We start from the raw sequence: 22,156 nt of genomic DNA on the forward strand, positions 1-22,156 counted from the left end.
GCGCGGATAATTTAGGCTATTTATAGGTACAAGGAGGCTCCAGAGAGCATCATAGAAACACTCTCTCGCGTGACCTTATTATTGGCTACGGTTGGTCGGTTTGCGTCCTGGCGCGAACGGCCTGGAGGCAAATGCCGCGAAAATAAAAGTCAGTCAGGTGATGACACAGAAAGGCAGGAAAGAGTTGTTCCCTGCTACGCTCGCATTTGTAAAATAAAAAACCATGAGAGAGGTGGTTTCACTACACTTTTAAGGATTACCAAGGAAGTTTAAAATTTCAGTTTCACACAGAAGGAAGTCTACTAAACCTAAAAAGGCAAAGACTATGGAAGAGATTCTATGTGACTTTCTGTTTGCTGATGATTGAACTTTGATTTCTCATGCATTTGAGGGATTCAGAAAATAGTTGACAGGCATGCTGTGGTAGCTTGAGCATTTGAACTCTCTACCAGCATCAAGAAGACTGAAGTTTTATTCCAGCCAAAGCTAAGGACAGAACATACTCAAGTTTCAAATGTGATGATTGACAATAAGCTACTCAAATTGGTCAGGCATTTTCTTTGTTATTTGGATGATGATATTTCAAGAGTTGCAGTCCTTGGTAAAAGCCATCCAGTTTGTAAAAATGGATGACTCTTTGGAAGTATTGTAGGCCATGTTCTTTGCATGAACTACTGCAGCACATTTATGTGTAAACTACTCAGGGGATTTGGGATTATGAGATTTTGATGTAGAGGAGCATGTCTAAACAGAGAGTTTTAGTCACCTGTCTAACTACCTCTGATAAGTTATGAAGGAAATGCATATACTGCATGGAATAATTAGCATAGAATGGTTGAGGTTTTGACTAGTCAGCTGATTTGAAATGCCATGAGGTCTGAGAAGAGGGAAGATGTTGCATAGTATATAGGTGTATGATGGGTTGTCAAGAGAAGGAACTAGTTAGATGACCCGATGGGATTGGAGATAGTGATGGTTTGATAGATTCTGCATATGGAAGTGAGAAAGAGAAAAACGCTTTGTGACAGGATAAAAGCTGCAGAAACATGCACCAGGCACTAAAAAATCCTCTAAATATTGACTGAAAGAGATAGAAACACTAGTTCTGAAAACAAGACTGGACAGTCACAGCTTGAATGCTGTTGATCACACATCTGTCTGATCAGTGCTGACCTGAAGTTAAATAATAGCACAACTCCTTAGACACACTACATTGAGTCACAAGGAGTATTTTATGACATGGTACCTGATCATTATTTTTTGCCAAAACATATGTACCTCATTGCAGAATCGTGTTCAGTATGCATGGAGTCTCATAAGCTAAACGCAAAAGGATAGAATTGAATTTGAATTATGATTATTGTTTGTATTTGTGTGTGAGTGTGACTCTGCATGTGTGTGTGCATGCATGCGAGTGTGTGCGAGTGAATGTGTCACTATTTGACTTGTAGTCAGTTTGTCTCATACCATGCAAGTGGTGATTCAGTCAGCAGATGAAATGTCACATATCTGATGAATAACATTTAACACCCTCTCATTTGATTTGTGCTGCTCACTACAGCAATGTCCTACTCTAACAGTTCTCTCTCTAGAATTACAAAGTGAGAACATCAACAGTGATACTTACATTAATAACTTTATTTTGGTCTTGATAGTGATCTATAACAGGTTGGGTGATTTCATGAAAGGTCACAAGTCTCTTCATAATGGTTTCTTTATTGTCATCATCACGACCACTGGTCTTACCTCGGTCCAACAGACGTGCTACCAACACATCATCTGGAGCAGTGAAGTTAAGCACAGCAGCACACTCGGTAATCTAATAATGCAAAAGTTAACAGAAAAGTGGGGAAAATGACACAAGTCAGAGAATGACAGAAACAGTACAAACAGACCAACACTTGGAATAATAAAGTAATAAACAAAATTAGCAGACCAAAGTAAATCGATATCACTATTTTATTCAATCAAAATGAATCAGGCTATCCTGTGTTGATAGCAGCATTACTGACTGCAGTCAGTATAAGGTCAATGATGGACAATGGAATTCTTCCCCACCACTGCCCTTCTGAGTTCATTTAATCTGTCACAACAAACAACAAAGCAGTTGTTCACATTTACATGTTACACACACACACACACACTCCCTCACTCATCGTCCACTTATGCCGCAAAGCTGAATGTGCTCTGATAAACAGATTTTCATTTATAGTTGTACTTAGTGAAACATTATGTCTTATCCAGTGCCCTTGTTTATTGTGATCATGCAAAAGCAGCAACTAAATTATATCCACAACAACAAAATTCTCTCTAGAAACTGGATTAGATTTTGAGCAATTAAACTCTAAACCTAAGGTAGTAGCCAAAACAAATAAACTAATGGTGAACTAAGCCAATCTATAGTGAATGGCCATAAACACACGTCTTTATATAGCCACCATTTCCATGAACTGAATGCCCCGTATATGAATAAAGAAGCTAACTCTGGCTTCTGTGAATAGGAAAAAGAAACAACCTTCTTTACCATTTAGATGTAGGCCATTATTACTAGATTTATTGAAAGGAATATTTGCAACTCCTACAATGGAGATGATAGACATCCCTGGTGTAGCATGTATAGGTATGAGCATGGCTGTGTGGTTAGAAGTTTATCTTAAAAACCACATGGTTCCAGGTTCAACCCAACTGCATGGAACCTTGTCAACCAAAACTTTGTGAGTGGATTTGATTGACAGAAACTGAAAGAAACCTGTTGTGTGTGTGTGCGTGTGTATATATATTCATGTGTGAGTCTTTGCTTGTGTTTCTTTCCCACCAGTTTGATGACTGGTGTTGGTTTGTTTACATCCCCCATAACTTTGCACTTTGACAAAAAGGGCTGATAGAATAAGCATGTCGCTTCAGAAAATAAGTACTAAGGTTGATTTGTTCAACCAAACCCTTAAAAGCAGTGGCCTAGCATGGTTGCAGTCCGTTGACTGAAACAAATAAAAGATAAAAGATATATGGAGATAGAATAACTTAACAAAACTTCTCTATATATGCTCAGTCACTCATTCATTAATCCATACAGAAAACTCATGTGGTACACATATGAAGCTCCACTTGTCTTAGAAACTGTCAATGTGAGGACAGCACAAAACAAACATGACATCAATTTCCATGACATTTGTGGCCACATTTTAGTGTCTTGAAGGTAATCAGACCTGAGGATTAGCTAAATGGGTTTTGTGTGGGTTACAAGTTATGTAACACACTTTGTTTAGCTATGAAACATATGTAGTCCTTCTTTACCGTTTCCATTCCTTACATTCTTGAACTTTGATCCACATATCTGACAATTTTTGTTGCTAAACCATGAGTTGTATAGAGAATGTTAATTTATTGAAATTTCTGTTGATTTCATTATGGGATGAAGTGTATAACATACGACGTTTACTAAACTCTTTTTACTATACATTGTCCACTTTATCATATATTGTCATCTATAACTAGCACTACACCAGTTATGATGATGAGAGTTCCATTTGATGCGATCAACGGAACAGCCTGCTCATGAAATTAACATGCAAGTGGGTGAGCACTCCACAGACATGTGTACCCTTAGCATAGTTCACTGGGAGATTTAGTGTGACACAGAATGTGACAAGGTTGGCCCTTTGAATTACAGGTACAACTAATTTTTGCTGGGTGAGTGAATTAGAGCAACATGACATAAAGTGTCTTGCTGAAGGACCCAACATGCCACCTGGAATCAAACTCATAACCTTATGATCGTGAGCCGAATACCCTAACCACTAAGTCATGCACCTTCATTTGTCATCTATACGAGCTGTGTACATGTTTGAAGCTTATTAACTTCCTATACCAGGATCTTTCAGATTGTACTACCCTTTGACTATATATTTGTGGATTGATCACACTACCAATGATTTAATGTGGAAAGAATGTCCACAATCTTCAAGCAATCTATTAAAACATGCTGGTAATCACTTCCATTTAGGACGAGATCATGAAAATTCTTTCTACATAAAGCATTGGTAACATTGTTAATCCATAAATAAAGAATATTTATTCACCAAATGCAGTGTTGAGCTCTCATTCTGATAGTATTGTAATTGTGTGTGTGTGTGTGGGCGTGCGTGCATGTATATTATATCTCACCTCATTCTCAAATTTCAAACCCTGCTGCAACTCCCGAGGGTAACCGTCAAGGAGGAAACATTTGGTGTAAGATGACCTGCTGACCAGAGCTTCTCTAAGAAGCTGTAAAACCACTGTCTGTGATTAGAGAAAAATGGAATGAGGTTAAAGTGAGAGTGGATGACAGGGAGAGAAGGTCACATAAAAAGTGAATTGATGCAAGATGAAAATGCAATGAAAGTAGAAAAAAAAATGAGTGGATGTTTGTGAGAGTGGAGATTGAGTGTTACATGTAACTCAGTCAACTGATAAGATCTTATACATATACTTGACATGTATAAAATTGTTTCCTGACTCGACATGTATAAAATTGTTTCCTAGCAAACAGATGAACTTACCCATTTACCCATTTACTACAACATAAAACTCATTAATTATCTGTAATCAAAGAAAGATCTTAGAGCTGTTACCTGGTCTATACTTTTACCATTTCTAAGCATTGTTCATAATACTTAAATACACAACTACAGCAAAAGCTTAACTCGTCTGATATTGCAAACTTTACACAGAGCTTTTTTAAGAATAACATCTAAATTAGATATTTTTGTAAGAAACTCCAAACATATATCCAAATTTAGTGGACCCAAACATTCAATGATACTCTTTAATATTTCAACCTAACGACAAGTTAGGCCAAATAGTTAATCCTAACTCAAACACTATCTAAAAGCAAACATTAGCAATAACAGGTTATTGGAAATTAGGTTAGAGTCTATAACTAACTCCTGAAATTTTTTGGCCTCATCCTTTAGGTTTCATAACTTTCTTTGAAGAGTTTGATCTTTGCCTCAACATATCTCAGTTGAGTTTTTCTTGTTGTTACAAACTGACTTACAGAAGGCTCAGAAATAGTGATCAAAATACCCCCCCCCCCTCACCGCCACCAACACCACCAACTACACCCTTGCCACTAAACGCCACACAACACCACTAAATAACTATGAATAACTATTGCCAAAATATGTTTGCCTGTCAAAGTGACGAGGACCATCTGCTCATACTTAGGGATGAGTGTATGACTTGTGCAACGACTTTGTGTAAAGTGAAGTAGAGTAGCACACCGTCACCCCCACTCTCTTGTCCATGACAATCTTCAATCCAGAAGCAAAACAGTATAAAGACAACTGGAGATGGAGACAGACACAGTGGATGACAAAGATGTCTTATTGCATCCTGCTCTCTGCACACCACAATTTGTTGTTGCAGTCACCTTTCCCTCCACTTGAACCTTGAAGGTTTCTTCCACAGAATCATCAGCTAAATTCAGTCTCCACATGCATAGACAGGCAAGCCTTAATATGCTAATTAACCCAGAACTTGAACCTGACAAGTGCTACTACTTAAGGTCAGAGCAGACCTGGGTACAATAGTGGCTAAGAGGTGGTTCCACACTTCTCGGAGCCCTGGAATTTTCAAACCAGGGCTCCACTATCTGATGCAGTTTAAAGTCATACCCAGGACACTGTTATCACTACCAATAGTACTCTCACTACAGCTGGTGTTACCATTACTATTATTACTACCATCACCACTACTGCTATCTGCAACTACATCATCACTTCTATTACAAATAATATCATCATGGATTACTCTAACATTACTACCTTAGTTAGCCCGCCTTACTGTTACAGTCACCAAGACAACTATTTAAACTGTTCTCTCCACTGAAAGAATAGTTAATTAGTCAATAATATCAGCAATTATCCCATTAGGGCACAGGAGTGGCTGTGTGGTAAGTAGCTTGCTTATCAACCACGTGGTTCTAGGTTCAGTCCCACTGTGTGGCACCTTGGGCAAGTGTCTTCTACTATTGCCTCGGGCCGACCAAAGCCTTGTGAGTTCATTTGGTAGACGGAAACTGAAAGAAGCCCATCGTATACATGTATATATATATATATGTATGTGTGTTTGTGTGTCTGTTTTTGTGCCCCCACCATCGCTTGACAACCGATGCTGGTGTGTTTATGTCTCCGTAACTTAGCAGTTCGGCAAAAGAGACCGATAGAATAAGTACTAGGCTTACAAAGAATAAGTCCTGGGGTCGATTTGTTCGACTAAAGGCAGTGCTCCAGCATGGCCGCAGTCAAATGACTGAAACAAGTAAAAGAGTAAAAGAGAGAGTATTCTACTTAGCCTATTAGAGTCGACAAAGTAACCCCCTCCTTCTACACTCAGGAAACAGTAACAAGAACATGAAAAATAATGAAATATAACAGTTTTACCATTGGCACAAGTTCACCTTTCTGCATAGTCTCATTGAGTTCCTTGCCTCTAGCTGAGCCAGAAGCAACTTCTTCACGAAGCATGTCTCCAGATGACAGGTGACAGAAGCCATAATGCTGTACCAGTTTGGCACACATGGTTCCTTTACCACTACCTGGACCACCTGGATAAATAATGAAGAATTAATTAGTAGAGGACATAATTTGTTGTTAGTGGGGAAAAAAAGAAAACATTGTGTGAACAACTACAAGCAGGTGCTGTTCTTTAGCCCAAAGTCAACCTAACCTTGATCCAAGATAGCTAGGATCAAAAACATTTCAGCTGTGATCACTGTTTTTTCAGACAAAGTGTATTTAGATCTACATTACCCAATGTGAACTTCCATTTTTAAGTGGTTATGATGAAGGGAAATTTTGCTGTTATTTCTAGCAGATTGAATGACCATGTAAAGAGACTCTCATTGCCTCAACTACAAACTGTTATAAATAATGTTATAACACCCTCTTTATACTCTGCCAGGAAAACAGACTTACCTTATGTAATGGTGTGTTAGAAAAGCTGGATAAATAAATCCTCAGACAGTTTTTAGTGATGTAACAGACTTAAATGTACCAATTTTACTTGGCTTTACCACTTGTCATAATTAGCTTACCTGTTTTGCTATCTGAAATGCCTGATGAACTCAATACATTCCTAATTTCAAACTTCAAATTCTAACTTGGCACTCAGTGACTCACTTAATCCAGGTTTCACTACACACACCTATCTAGAGTATAGTGAAGTCATATTGGCACCTCATACTTTCTGACCAGCTAAATCTGGTAAGTTATTAGTTTTTTTAAATCTTTATTATAAGGAAAAGTCAGACTGCCATTAACTGAAATGGCCAAAATAGTTTGGCAAGTACAAGACTGTGGAAAGGTTAACTCTTTAGCTTTCAGATTACTCTATCAAATTTAATGCTTTTTGATTCACACTGTTTTGAAGTAATCATGCATTATCTGGTAGCTTTAAGATTTTGATGATGTGGCTGCTTAGAATGACATTTGGCAGTAGGTGTGAGAGGCTGAACATGAAAGAAGTAGAATATTTGGGCTGGATATGGCCAGTTTAAATACTAAAGGGTTCAAGTTGTAAAAAAAGGGTACATACCCACAACAAAGATGACTTTGCATTCATCCAAGCAAGGTTCTGGAAATGAAATGAAAAGCTGAATGTAGCAAAACTTATCCTTCTTAGATTTGCAATCCATCCCAATCTTATTCACCACACATTTGTTACAGATATTAACCTGGGTAAGTCAATGGGAAGGATGCTAACAGCTACGACATTGATCTTCATTTGCTTTAAAGAATTTACAACATCAAAAGAAAAATTTGTTTTTATTAGATGTTTGGCTTAAGGGCATCAAATAGTTAGGGATAATTTGGTATTAAATCATAACTAGGACTAATACAGTTAACTAGCCAATTAGTTGTAAGCATCACAGTATGATATAATTCAATGTACTGTGTCCATGATCAAGACACTTAACAGTGCAATCTACCTAACCAAAGCTAGGCACTGTGTGGTGTAGTTCACTATCCTCTGTCCTTAATTAAGGCACTTAACTATCAACAGTTCACTTAAATGGAAGCAGACACCATGACCAGAATACGGTCATACAACATTTAGTTCTATATATATCTACACTCTGAATTTAAATTCACAGTTATATTTCATCTTGAAATGAAGCTGAAGTAAATACTAGAAATATAGTGTGTTGGTGATTGTGTGGTGATACAGTGTGAAACAATGTAGTGTATTGATATAAAGAGATGCAGAGTGGGACTATTTAACGCAGTAGTGTAGAATGGAGCAATGATAGTGTAGTTGTAAGGAGCGAAAAATATAGTGTAGATATGCAGAATGGAACTGTAAAGTGTCTTGTACAACAGAGTAGTGTTGGCGTATACAATGTATTGCAGAGGTGTAGCATGCAACACTCTAATGCAGTGGGGTAAAGTGATTTAGTTGTTGCTACTGTTTACATCCTGCTCAACACTAACTGGATATGTCAATGATCATAGGCTTCCACTATGACCACCCTATCTAATAGTATATCCAGGGGTGCATTTCCTGATGTATCCTTCCTTTTTCAGATGGTAAGGCATAATATCAAGGAGAATCAAAACGTTAACAAAATTCAGTTAATGAAATAAGGTTACACGAGTTACCTCCCTGTTTAACACCGTTTTCTTTATAATAAATACATCAACTGGCGTGCTCAATTACGGAAAGATGTTTTTAACTACCCTTACCTTTCTCTATACCTCAATTTTAATATCTTCAAGAAGGACAAATATATACTCACTCAGTTTAGGGCAGCACTCCTTGAAGACCATCTCCACTTGGTAAAATACTTCCTCGGGGCTACCTTCAGCTTTAATCTGCAATACACAATAGTTATATAATAAATATTTCTCATGGTACATGTTTGTAGTAGGTTAGACCTGCTAAGGAAATTTATTGCTTAAGTTATTTCTTTCAGATCACTTAGATTCCTGTAACAGTAGTAAGAATCTATATTTAAATCAGATCTTACAAAACAGTTTCTTTCTTATTTGGTGTATCTGTTTCCACACTATTTTTCAGTTTAAATATCTTTTTTCATTCTTATTTTCTTCTCAACAGATCTCTCTTTTGACCCTGCTCTCATCCTTGCTTCTCCTCCTTTCTCTGCCTCTCTTTTTGATATGTGTGTCTATGTGTGTGTATTCATACAGAATGAGAATGCATTTGCCCTCAACGATGCATTAGTAACATGGAAAAGTTACCAATGTAGGGTTATTGAATGAGAAAAATGCAGAGAGAGAAAGAAAGAGAGAGAGAGAGAGAGAGAGAGAGAGAGAGAGAGAGAGAGAGAGAGAGAGAGAGTATCTTATGTATATCCAACTGAGAGACAAGCCCCTGAAATTGACAGTTATTTTACTTCATTAAACAGGCTTTCATGGGTTGGAAGGGTCATTCCCAGTCTGAGTCCATTCTTATTTTTGTTGTTGCCCCCATCTCTAGTTAAGCTGGGGACCGCATTCCACTCATAAATTCTACTTTAGGTATGATTTCTGCAGTTGGATGTCCTTAATACCAACCACTTACAGAGTGTACTAAGTGCATTTTATCATGGCACAAGTACTAGTAAACCCTTCAGATTTTTGCATGTACACTGTTTCATCTCACTCACCATATTCTCTATATAATATTTAATCTTTAACACCTAAACTCTCTGTAAAATGTCTCATCTGCCACCAATTCTTTAAAAAGTGCATAAACAACGTTGGACTATATAATCACTGCTTTACATCCATTTCTCTTCAACTAGTTGATCAATAAATAACCTAACAGCATTGTTTCCTCCCTTGTTTCGTATCATGATATAAATTAAACTAAGGGGGTAACATCAATTTATAACTGAATTCTCTCCCCTGTTAATATTTTTTTCTGTCTTTTTTTTTTTTGTGTCCTGCGTATTTTTCATATTTCCTTTCTAGTCCTCAATGTTCAACTTTTGATAATAACATTCTGAAGTCCATTAACGTTTCAAGACCTTCTCAAAATCGTCATCAGAAAGAAATGACGATAGTGGTGCGTTGTTGGCAACAGACGATTATAGGACTAACGTTATAACTGAAAAACAAAAAAATCCTTACCAGTAGATTTAAAATTGCTGTATTTATATGTTAATTTTTCGTTTGTAATTTGCAATTGTAGTAGATCATATTTCGTGGTGGCTGTAATGCTGGTGGATCTCAAAACCCCATTTCTATTTACATACAAAAATGTAGCCTCAGAACATTTTAGAATATCTTGCCATGTTCTTATTTAACCAAAGATATCTTAACTGCAGTTCAGGCAATGCTTTACAGTGGATTCTTAGAGGATATTCTCTTATTTCTTCCTCTTGTGTATATATTTGGCAAACTCACATTCTTAGAATCTCTTTTATACACAGGAACAATATATACCACAAAGACACACTTGTATAATTATCAATATATTCGTATTTCTGTTCTTTTGTACTGAACTTTCCTTCAACTTACTATAACATTTTTCTGATAGAAAAAAGAATATTTAGAATGAAAATGGAGATTTAAAAAGATAACAGTATCTTATTTTTCATCATGATTATTCTCTTCTGTTTTACATTCTGTAACTCCTAATTCTATTTGATGACTCATTGATAATTTCCTAACATCCAATTCTAGATTATCTTTGATGACCCAGCAAAAGAACTCGCATTTTCACCTGGAACAAGACACATTCATTTATCATAATAATTAGTGAAATAACTTTTGAACTGGAATCAAAGCAACTTTTCTGTTTCATAATGACACACTATGAACAGATATATATAGATATAATATCTCTGTCTTATTAACTCTCTAAATGAGAGTTGGAATTATATTACTATAGAAGCCCAACAAGGACACACATATTCCAACACACACACACACACACACATATATATATATATGGAGGCCTGATGAGGACAAAACACAATAAAACACACCAGTGCCTTGTGACCTTGGCAAACTGTGCTTCTGTTATTTTCATCACTGACACAACAAATGCATATTGACTATCTTCTTTTTTTCTTTAAGGTCAGGTTCCAACTCAGGTCACAGCAACAAAGTCCCCACACCAAACTTCTTGGTCCGACATCACTGGATAGGTTCTTGGCCCGTGTCTGTGATTGAGTTGTTGATATAAGTGTGACAATATTTTCCTCTATTTATAACATTATGAAGTGGGTTCCACTAGACTAATTCATGGATTTCAGCAAAGTGTTTGACAGCATCCATTATGACAAAATGTTGAAGATCCTTCGAACATATGGCATTCCAGAAGAAATAGTTCTTGCCATTGCAAAGACCTACAAGAAAACCAGAGCTTGTGGGTTGTCATCTGATGGAGAAATGGAATACTTTCAAATACTAGTTCGGGTGCTACAAGGAGACACACTTGCATCTTACCTGTTTGCAATTGTATTGGATTATGCAATGTGGCAGGCTATAGACAACAGTGATGAAGATCTTGGTATTGCCATTGATCAGCAAAGATTGTGGAGAGTACCAGCAGTAACGATCACAGACCTGGACTTGGTAGATAATATAGCACTCATATCTAATGAAATAGATCAAGCATAAAAGCTGTTCAGCAAAGTAGAAACATCAGCTGCCAAAATTGGACTGCAAATGTCAAGAAAATTGAATACATGTCTTTCAACCAATCGTGTGATGCTGAACACTTTGCTTTGAGTGGCTCCAAATTGAATGTTGTTGAAAACTTAAGTGGTTGGGTGAGCAGTTTGGAAGCAGGCATCAAGATCAAGAAGGAACAAGCATGGACAGCCTGTCACAGATTAAAGAAGGTCTGGAAATCCAAACTACTTGGATGAATCAAAATTGACTATCTGACTGACAATCAGTGTTTCTGACAATGTCCCCTAGGTGTCCAACAGATTATTCACTTCAAATGCGATAAAAGCAACAAATTAAAAAGCTGTCAGAGAACTTACAGTTTGTAATTTGTTGTTCATGGCATAGTATTCAAGTACTGGAGTGGTATGTTCATGGAATGTCAGCAACCGTTTATTGATTGTCTCTTCATTATCATCGACTCGACCACTGGTCTTGGCACGGTCAAGTAACCGAGTTTTCATTGTCTCATCGGATACATCAAAATTCAGCACAAATTTGCAGGAAGCAATCTGGATGTGGAAAAAAAAAACAAATGAAAATATAATATGTGGTTAGGGTGTCTGCAATGTCAGTTTGATACAGTTAGTGGGTAGATTAGTGAAGATTAGTATGGTAAAGGTTGGAACATTCTGGGTGCTAAGTAGATCACATATCGAAGTGTGAGAGGATTTTGGAGAAATTTACTGGAGAAATATGTATTAGTTTTGTATGTGATGAAGATGACACTGATGATGAATGCAGTCTTGTAGTGCACCTGAACATTGAATGCAATAAGTTAATAATAATAGTAATGATGGACAATGTATGAGTGTTCAGCTTCTACTGAATGACCAGCACAAATGATTTGTTTATAGAGTTCAAATGTATGTGTTGTACATTAGCTTACTCTCTCCATCAAACTGCCTGAACAGGTGCATGGCATATAATATGAGATGAAGTGTTTTGTTCAAGAACACAGTGATCCAGGAATTGAAACCATGATCTCACGATTGTAAGTGGAACACCCTAATTACTGAGCCATGCATCCTCACAATAGTAGTATTAATGATGATAATAATAATAATAATAATAGTAGTAGTAGTAGTAGTAGTAGTAGTAGTAGTAGTAGTAGTAGTAGTAGTAGTAGTAGTAGTAGTAATAATAATAATAATAATGTTTTAAAAGGATTGATGTAACTCTTCACAAAGGTAAATAGACAATATGAAGAGTGTGATGTGATTGCAGTACATATTTTATTGGTTGAAAGATATTTCGACAGTTAGCCTGTCTTTGTCAAGTTCAAAATAAAAAGTGATAAAAATTGAAAATTATAGAAATTCAAATCTAAAATATGAATGAGAGCAACTAGTGTCCCCATGTTGATGGAATGACATCACCAGTTGTCAAACTTGAAGTTTACAACTGGCAAAAAGAAAAGGAAAAAGAAGAAGAATATTTAATCAAATAGTTTTGCGTAAATATGATGAAATTCTCCTGTCATTTCATTCATTCCTCCAGGGCGTGATAACCCACAAACATATTTCTCCTCATGCATTTTGAGTACTGAAAGTGTAGCAAATTCAGAATATTTTCTGAGAATATGCACTTTCAAGACTTTTTTAAAATTGCAGCCATTTGATGCAAAATGTTCGGCAAGTTCTGTCGAACTACTGCTATTGCACCTGACGTCATATCTGTGCCCATGGAATTTTTTGTTTAATTGTTCTGTAGTACAACCAACATAAATCAAGTTGTGTTTTGTGCATTCTGCTGCATACACCAAATGGGAATCTTTACAGGTCCTCCCTTCTGTGTAAATTATAACATTTCTGTTAAGATTCCTGATGGAATTCACTTGATTCATTTTGTTGCTGGGCTTACCTCTCTTGTGGTTGTTTTTCAAGGTACAGCATGCAGAAACTCCAATGTTAGTTTTCTTGGAGTCAGAAGTAGAGGTTAATAGTTCTCTTATAATTTTATTTTGTCTAAAGGCTACAATAGGTGGCTGAAGAAATTTTTGTTTGAAATCAGCTTACGGCCATATTATGTTGAGAGCACCAGTTCTCGTCCGATCACTAAAGTTAAGCAATGCCGAGCTTAGTGAGTACTTAGATGGGTGACAGCTTGGGAAACCTAGGTGCTGTAAGCATCACACACTATGGTGTTAGGAAGGGCATCCAGCCGTAGAAACTCTGCCAGATCAGATTGGAGTCTGGTGTAGCCATCTGGTTCGCCAGTCCCCAGTCAAATCGTCCAACCCATGCTAGCATGGAAAGTGGACGTTAAATGATGATGATGATGATGAACATGCTGGTAACTCTCATATAACACTTTTGAAATGACAGTGAAATTTTAGCACCAATTAATCACTAAAGGAATTCTATCACATATTGTACTATATTTGTTAAAATTATGAGTGAAAGTTTGACTTTCTTTGCTAATCTTAACTTTGTTATTTCCTTTAATCATGATTTTCTGTAACTGTGTTTGACATAATGGTGTACAAAAGCATTTACCTGTTTCCAGTAATCCCCTATGTCAGTACAAATCCATTTTATCCTCAAAAATTGGACTCTCAGGGGCCATACGAACCCTGGTTGAGAACCACTGCTTTATTTAATATCAAGGTCTGTCAAAGAGGATCCTAGTTCACACAGTTTCAAGGCATAATATATAATATGTAAACACATGCAGTAAATATATAATCTTGTATATCTAGGTGTGCCTTTTAAATGTTAGGAGTTGCACACTGTTTGTGGTCTTATTAGATTCTATAACACTGATAGTTTCATTGGGGTATGTGTTGGTTTGTGAGTTCACTGGCAGATCAAGCATAGGGGTTAACTTACCTCAGCTTCAAAACGCTTTCCCTGATCAAGTTCCCTTGGGTATCCATCAATGAGGAATCCTCGGGAATTGGCAGCTCGGCTGAGCATGGCTTCCTTGATAAGTTCAAGTACAGTATCCTGAATAAGAAATAATGAGTAAAATATCAGTATGTGATATCAAATATACCAGAGGCGATGCTCAAATGAAGAAAAATGCAGAACTATACATAAACAATTATCTTAAGTTCTATAATGTGACAATATGCTTTTCTTGATTATCTATAATTTCAATTGAAAAACTACTCTTGAATTTACCACTATGTACTTTCAAAGTTAGATGCTACAACTGAGGAAAGCACTTCATGAAGGCTAACACTCAAGTGAATAAGAGTACATAAGAAATTTAAATGATTGTAAATGATTGGAAAGGAAATGATAAAGATAAATTAGATTCAAGAAGAGACTAACAGAAGGAAACCAAAATACAGAATTAGGAATTGTGGATGTTTGTGTGTTGGAAATATTAGAGCTCTGTGGCTATTTGGATTAATACATTTTAAAGTAACAACAAAATTGTAAGAAACAAACTCACCATAGGCACAAGCTTTCCTGTTGCCATGATGGCAGTGAGTTCTTTACCCCTGGCAGACCCAGAGGCCACTTCTTCACGGAGAAGGTCTCCGGATGAGAGATGGGTGAATCCATATTTGGATACAATTTTAGCACACTGGGTTCCTTTGCCACAGCCAGGTCCCCCTTTATTAAAAAAACGTTGGATAGAATTTATAATTAAATAATGTAGTAGAGATTATACAAACATAGATATATACATACACACATATATATATAAATCATCATTGGCTAGAACTCGCTCAAATTTTATATATATATATATATATATATATATATATATATATATACTTGGAAAAGGATGTGTGGCGTTCGATCATATAATGATATAAATAATATATAAATATATGCATATATCCATACATATATGTAATACCTACATCTATATGTATACATACATGCATATATGGGTACAGGACCTCAAAAAAACGTCAAACACAATGAGAAAAGGAAACATAGAAAACGAACATTTTTCGAACAACGAAAAAAAACAGAGAAACGAGACATGCAACATAAAGAGTATACCCCTTCGTCAGTTGTCCCTGTTTCATCTACTCCGCGTTTCGAAGGCAACGCGGGGTAGATGAAACAGGGACAACTGACGAAGGGGTATACTCTTTATGTTGCATGTCTTATTTCTGTGTTTCTTTTTTTTCGTTGTTCGAAAAATGTTCGTTTTCTATGTTTTTGTTTCTCATTGTGTTTGACGTTTTTTTGATGTCCTGCTCTAGATGTCAGTAAAGCTTTTGGTCCATGTCTGGCATGCAAATCTCCTATCAAAACATGCTATCTATCACCCATCCATCTCTTATCTTTTGAATTAGTACCTTCTTATCTGATCACTCTCAATCAACTCTGGTTTTCATCAGAGTTTGGTCTTGTCTATTATTCTCTTCCTCCTATACTTCAATGATCTTCTTACCTCCACATCCAACAATGCCAGCTATCTTATGCAGAAAACACAACCCTACGTACCTCTCTAACTTTCCCTAACCATGCATCATCTACATGCCAACCTTGCACTAATTCAATAAACAAAGACCAGAGAAAATTCTTTCATGGGTGCCACGCCAACCTTGTTTCTTTTAACAGAAAAACTAACAAACCAAAAGCATTACTTATATGAAGAAAACATTGCCACATCACACGGCCATTAAATATAACTGGCTAGAGTTCTTCAAGTTACTCCAAATGCTGGGCCTCTCTATCACTGAGGATCTCTCCAGGAAAATACACATCCTTAACATAGTCAAGACTGCATCTCAAAGATTGATTCTCTCTTCAGAGCCAGAAAATATTTCAGCCCTCAACAGCTACTGACACTTTATAAGGCCCATATATAGATATCACATGGCTTCCTTTGGTCAGAGCTGACCATGAGTAGTATCCTTGCTGTTTTCAACTCAGCTGAAGCAGTGTCTCCACTGGCTAAACAGACCTATTCATGTGTGACAGTCTCTGTCACATGGAGCACATGTGTATATGGTTTTAGGTCTGTTGGAGTTACTGTTCTCCTTTTGCCAGGCTGCTGCTGTGTCCATTAACCTCTTTTTCTCTGACTTGAGGTGTTCATTCAGGGAGCTCCTCCATGTGAACACATGCTACATACATACATGCATATGTTTTACACACACCAGAAACCTATGTAGAAATATTGTGTACTTACCGATCACAAAGATGACAAAAACATTCTCCAAGGATGGAACTGAAACAAAATGTTACAGAGTGAATTTTTTAGGTTGGTAGTGCTTGTGAGAGTGGTATGTTATACCAATGTGTACTGAAGTACATTGAGGTATCTGTCTATGTACATGTGCATGTATATATGCATGTGTGTGCATGTATGAAATTTTTTATGTGACTGTGCAAGAAATAATTTGTTAAAGCTTGTGTATGTGTGTATGGGGTAGAATTTCTGTGACATACATGCATTCATATATGTGGTATACATAATCAGACATGTACATACCTACAATGCATGTATACATGCATTTTAGATTTTGTATATATCTATATATTTTATTGATTTATGAATTCACTTACCTTTATAGATATGATGGAAAAGAATATGTGCATGTATAAATTATGTACATACATACATACATACACACACATACACACACACACACACACACACACAAACATGTATATGTATATTTATGTATATATGTATACATACATAGTATCCTGCTTCAAATATAATATGTAATAATCGTTTTAGTAGAGTTGATACAATGGAGTACAAATGAGCTGAAAGAAAAATTGGGCATAACACAAATCAGATGCAGTGTGCATGAGAGAAGACTGTTGGTATAGGAATGTAATGGGTATGGGTAACAACAGTTGCATAAAAAGTGCTGAGCATACGTAGTGAATGGTATCTGTAGAAGACATGGGATGAAGTGGTGACGACTAACCTCAGTATTTTGCAACTCACAAAGGAGATGGCAAAAGATGGTGTTTTTAAGAAGACTCAACCACTCATGCAAGCATGGCAAAATGTATGTTAAAATGGGTGCAATAATGGAAGCTGGAATATATTGAGTCTTTTGCTCATTTTGAACCAGCTAAGTTGCCACCTGCTGCCTTTTCTAGCCTATCTGATACCTTTTCATCTTTGTAACTCATTTTTCCTATACACTAGTTTGTCACTCATGGAATGACAGAAACATTAGATCCCCCTATATTCAGACCCCAACCTTTATCACCATCTCTAGTTCTTTCTCTATGCTTGAGTAACAAGGGATTGTTTTGGATCTAACAACACCTGATATATAACTTCTTTAACACCTGTACTGTTAGCCAATACTCTCTTTCCATCTGGTCACATTACTATTGACATACACCACTCTCATAACAGCTAGTGTTACTTCTCTATACTGCTTACATTGACATCCATCACAACACACACACACACACACACTTTCTCTCACTACCAACTACATCTTTCTTGCTGTCTCTCATCATCTCTACTCTCTTTCTCACACACTGACTTCCTCTTCTCTCACTCTCACCACCAACCACTGTGCTCTCTGTCTTTCTCATCAGCATTTAGTATATCTCTCATCTCTCATCACTTGCTGTCATTTTCTTACCAACACCTAGTGATGTCTGAATGTTGAGGGATTAGATTGGGTTTGTTGTTACCTGATACAATCCACCAGTTCTATCTTCCCCTCACCTGTAAATATAAAGCTGCCATTAGTATTTCTTCTCCAGCACAGCATCTAATGAATAAGGAGTTGCATCAGATCTTCTCCTCCAGTCTTCTCTGCATCTCCTTCAGGTATCTGTCAGCCTTTTATCATTGCCATTCTATTCTACACTTGTGCCTTTTCTTACCAGCAAACTTTACCCTTGATATTGTTGCTCCTACACAGTTGCAAATGATCCTTTTACAACTATCTGTTATTTGCTCTCTCCCAATACTCTCAAACACTTTTCCCTCTTCTCCATTTCTTGTCTTCCATGCTATAACCTCAATAATCAGTAATATTCTAGCTTCTTCCTTTTAATCTTATTCTTTTGCAATCATCTACCTACATGAACATAGACAACTTAGGACAGTGAGGGTCATATATGCTTTGCAGGGTATAGGGAAACCTCACTATTGCTGATGCCACAATACAATGCATCTAGTACACACTGGGAGGTTGTTGGTGAAGGAGTGGCAACAATGCAGGGTCAGGAGGACCCTTAGCTCCTTTTTATTTACAACCTCTCTAGTGTTGATATCATGGAAAAATGCATCCAGTACACTCTTTAAAATAGATTCCAGCTATAGAAACCATGCCAAACTTAAAGATGTGTGAAATGTGATCCACCATCTCATCTAGCAGGACAATAATTTTGAAGAAGAATTAACTCTAATCTATACCAGTGTGGAAAGCTGATGTTAATGATGGTGGTAATCATCATCAGCATCCTCACTACTTGACATCCATGTTGTATGTTGGCATGAATTGGATGGTTTGACAGGACTAATAAATCCAAAGACTGTATTGTACTCTTGCGTCCGTTTTGGTATGGTTTTTATGGCTGTATGCCCTTCCTAACACTAACAACTTTATTGTACTGGGTGCTTTCTTTTTCATGCCACCTGTACTAGTGAGGTCCCTATGCAACTTAGTTACAAAACTAAGAACCCTTTCAACTGAGTGGGGTTACAATAGAGAGGGCAGTGGCCTTATGTTATGGAATGAGGTGTTAGACTATGAGAGAAGTGGCTAGAACTGAACAGGTTTCTTGCAGTAGAGGAGCTGCATAGCTACTCATTATAGAAAAAAAGGGCAGAAGTGATGGGGTGGAAATGGAAAGAGATAAACAGTACCGATAAGGTGCTTGGGTGTATCCTCTCAAAATATGAGGCAATTAGAAGTGAGTGGAGATAGAAGAACAGGAGTGTGGGTAGGTGGACGTTGCTAGAGCATATGAGTTGCTTAGAGACAAGGAATGAATGAGAAGGTAAATGTAACGAAGAACAAGTACTGAGGGGTGATATGTAGTGAAGGTAAGGAAGAAGGAGGAGCAAGTGACAACTTAGAAATTGAGTAGGGTTAAGGGGTGACCAATGGTACATGAGTCTGGAGAGAGATGTCTCACACACACATAATTGGCTTCACTCAATTTCCTCTTCAAGACACTCCCTACCACTTGGTATCTCTTAACTGCAGCCCTTCCTTGACACCACTTAATTTTATCCCTCTTATCTGTTATCCATTAAGACTGTTCTCTTCACACACACACACACACACACTTTGCACTGACTACCACTCCATCACTGAGCCACTACATTATCTCTTCTCCTCCAATACCATATGTCTCTCACTCTCCTACCCCACATCTGCAACCTATCCAATCCCATAACATCTCTCTTTTTTTCTTTCTCTGTATCATCATTACTGTTCTGCTGTTCTCACACCAGAATTTTTCTGCCTGTCAGTCATCTCCTATTCCCTACTCTCCTTAACTCATGCATCACTGGTCATCCCCCACCCCTTATCCACTATTTACTACATCTACCCTTCAATCCTTTCCAGTTGTTGCCCACCACTCCACCTTTCATCCATTCCCCATCTCTTACTCCCCCATACACTCTTGCAATTATATATGTTTCTTTGGTCTTATTCTAAGGTTGATGGTTTCCATTATTTCTTCATATGAAGTTACAGCAAGTGCTTTAGGATACAGCATTTCTTGTAGTTTCATGATAATTCCATATTTCAAGAGAAATGATTCCTTAGTAGACACACCTTCAGAATCTTTAGATACCTTTAGTACATTAACAGTTGCTTTAAACTGAAAAGGCCATGAAACAGCTTGATTTGTGTCTTCAGAGCAAGATACTTAGTATCTTTTGATATCTTCACCACCGATTGAGTGTTTATGATATTTAAGATAATTATATAAGTTCTCATAAGTGAAGTTCAAATCTTCAGATGTCTCTTATGATAGCATATCATGAGTCACCATTGTTATCAAACCAGTATGCCATAAAAAGCGACCCATATATTGAAATGGAAGTCACTTTAGATAATCCTGGCCATGTGTGAGTATACAAAAGTCATTTAATGTCATTGGTGTAACAGGCACTCCACTGGTTATGATGAGGAGGGTTCCAGCTGATCTGATCAATGGAGCAGACTGCTCATGACGTTTATTTGCAAGTGACTGAGCATGCCACAAACATACCCTTAACCCTTAACTTGGACTGTAACAAGGCTGGCCTTTCGAACTATAAGTACTATAAATTTTTGCCAGCTGAATGACTGAGGCAATGTGAAATAAAGTGTCTTGCTCAAGGACACAATGTACCACCAGGAATCAAACTCACGACCTTATCATCATGAGGTGAATACCCTAATCACAAAACCTTCACTGTTAATATAGCATGCACCTTCACTATTAACATAACAATGATGACATCAAGTGGTTAGATAATGTGCAGCTTGTTTATGATAAGCCAGACAATATAAGAAGATATTCAAAGTGCAGTTGAAATAAAGGGTGTATAATACATTAATACCCATTAATTATTATTTTGTATGAACATCGATGTCCTAGGTAGACATTAAACTGCATACGGTGATGAAGCTCCAGTTTGGGAGTTCTGGAGTTGTGGGTAATTAAGTCACCTCTTAATTGCCATTGTTCCTCAGTCTAATCTGATAAAAAATGGTAGTAGCCATCTAAGGGTTAAACAGGTTTTTTTGTAAGGTTAAATTGAACTTCTTAGCTGCAGTGAAAGAAATCAGTCCAGGAGAAGGAAAACTCCAAAATTAATTCCCTGTTCCAACATGTCCTAAGCTAGCATGGGAGAATATCGCTGATGAAACTAACATGAGATATGTTCAATAAGATGGATTCATACTATGGAGGCAACTGTCTTGTGTTAGTATATATTCTTCCACAAGTGGAGATAGCAGGAAATGATGATCAATATCAAAGCCAATAGTAACACAAATAAATTAACATGTTTCACATACAAGAGGATATCATATTTTTCTTTGTGTATGTATGTGTATCTGTATGTATATATATGTGCATGTGTACATGTATTTGCATGTATATGTGTTTTCATATGTATCTGAGTGTATGCAATGAATGTATGTGTTTGTATGTATGATTATTATATAGTTTGTAGTAATATTAGACTTTATGTCTATCAATATATATAACTTGTAACACATATTACATGATATATCACACACATATTATACATATATGTTAACCATGCACATAGGTTAACTAATATACACATGTCAATATATTTTGAGAAAATATGATAACCCCCTAGGAATCATACCACATGTATTATTCTGCCCAAGACCACATGTCCAGTACCTACATGTCAAATAATTCAAGTCCAGTACAATAAGTCCTGCATCATGTTAACACAGTCACCAGATGTTCAGCCTCAAATATGCAAGTCTCTCAAGTGTCACTATTACCTAAACAGCATCTGAAAGCTTCTTTATAACCAACCTGTTCTATGTAACAAGCAATATGTCACACCAATAATTAAAAAAGAAATCTCTTTATAAAGTTTCTTTA

General features: G+C 36.8%; 1 protein-coding gene and 1 pseudogene across 2 annotated transcripts in view; one reads left to right on the plus strand and one right to left on the minus strand.

Annotated features, from left to right (window-relative positions):
- The window catches only part of LOC106872597 (adenylate kinase), a 53,481-nt gene that overhangs the window by 2,472 nt on the left and 28,853 nt on the right, over positions 1-22,156 (minus strand). For both annotated transcript variants that reach the window (XM_014919633.2, XM_052965784.1), the window contains 9 exons: positions 16,770-16,808; positions 15,066-15,229; positions 14,495-14,611; positions 11,984-12,175; positions 8,780-8,855; positions 7,579-7,617; positions 6,426-6,589; positions 4,165-4,281; positions 1,628-1,819 (listed from right to left, as the gene is read on the minus strand). In XM_014919633.2, the coding sequence (XP_014775119.1) occupies positions 1,628-1,819; positions 4,165-4,281; positions 6,426-6,589; positions 7,579-7,617; positions 8,780-8,855; positions 11,984-12,175; positions 14,495-14,611; positions 15,066-15,229; positions 16,770-16,808 (1,100 nt within the window). The remainder of the gene's footprint in view (positions 1-1,627; positions 1,820-4,164; positions 4,282-6,425; positions 6,590-7,578; positions 7,618-8,779; positions 8,856-11,983; positions 12,176-14,494; positions 14,612-15,065; positions 15,230-16,769; positions 16,809-22,156) is intronic.
- Positions 13,676-13,794, plus strand: LOC128247197 (5S ribosomal RNA; annotated as a pseudogene).

Source organism: Octopus bimaculoides, chromosome 2, assembly GCF_001194135.2.
Source record: "Octopus bimaculoides isolate UCB-OBI-ISO-001 chromosome 2, ASM119413v2, whole genome shotgun sequence".
Lineage (NCBI taxonomy): Eukaryota > Metazoa > Mollusca > Cephalopoda > Octopoda > Octopodidae > Octopus > Octopus bimaculoides.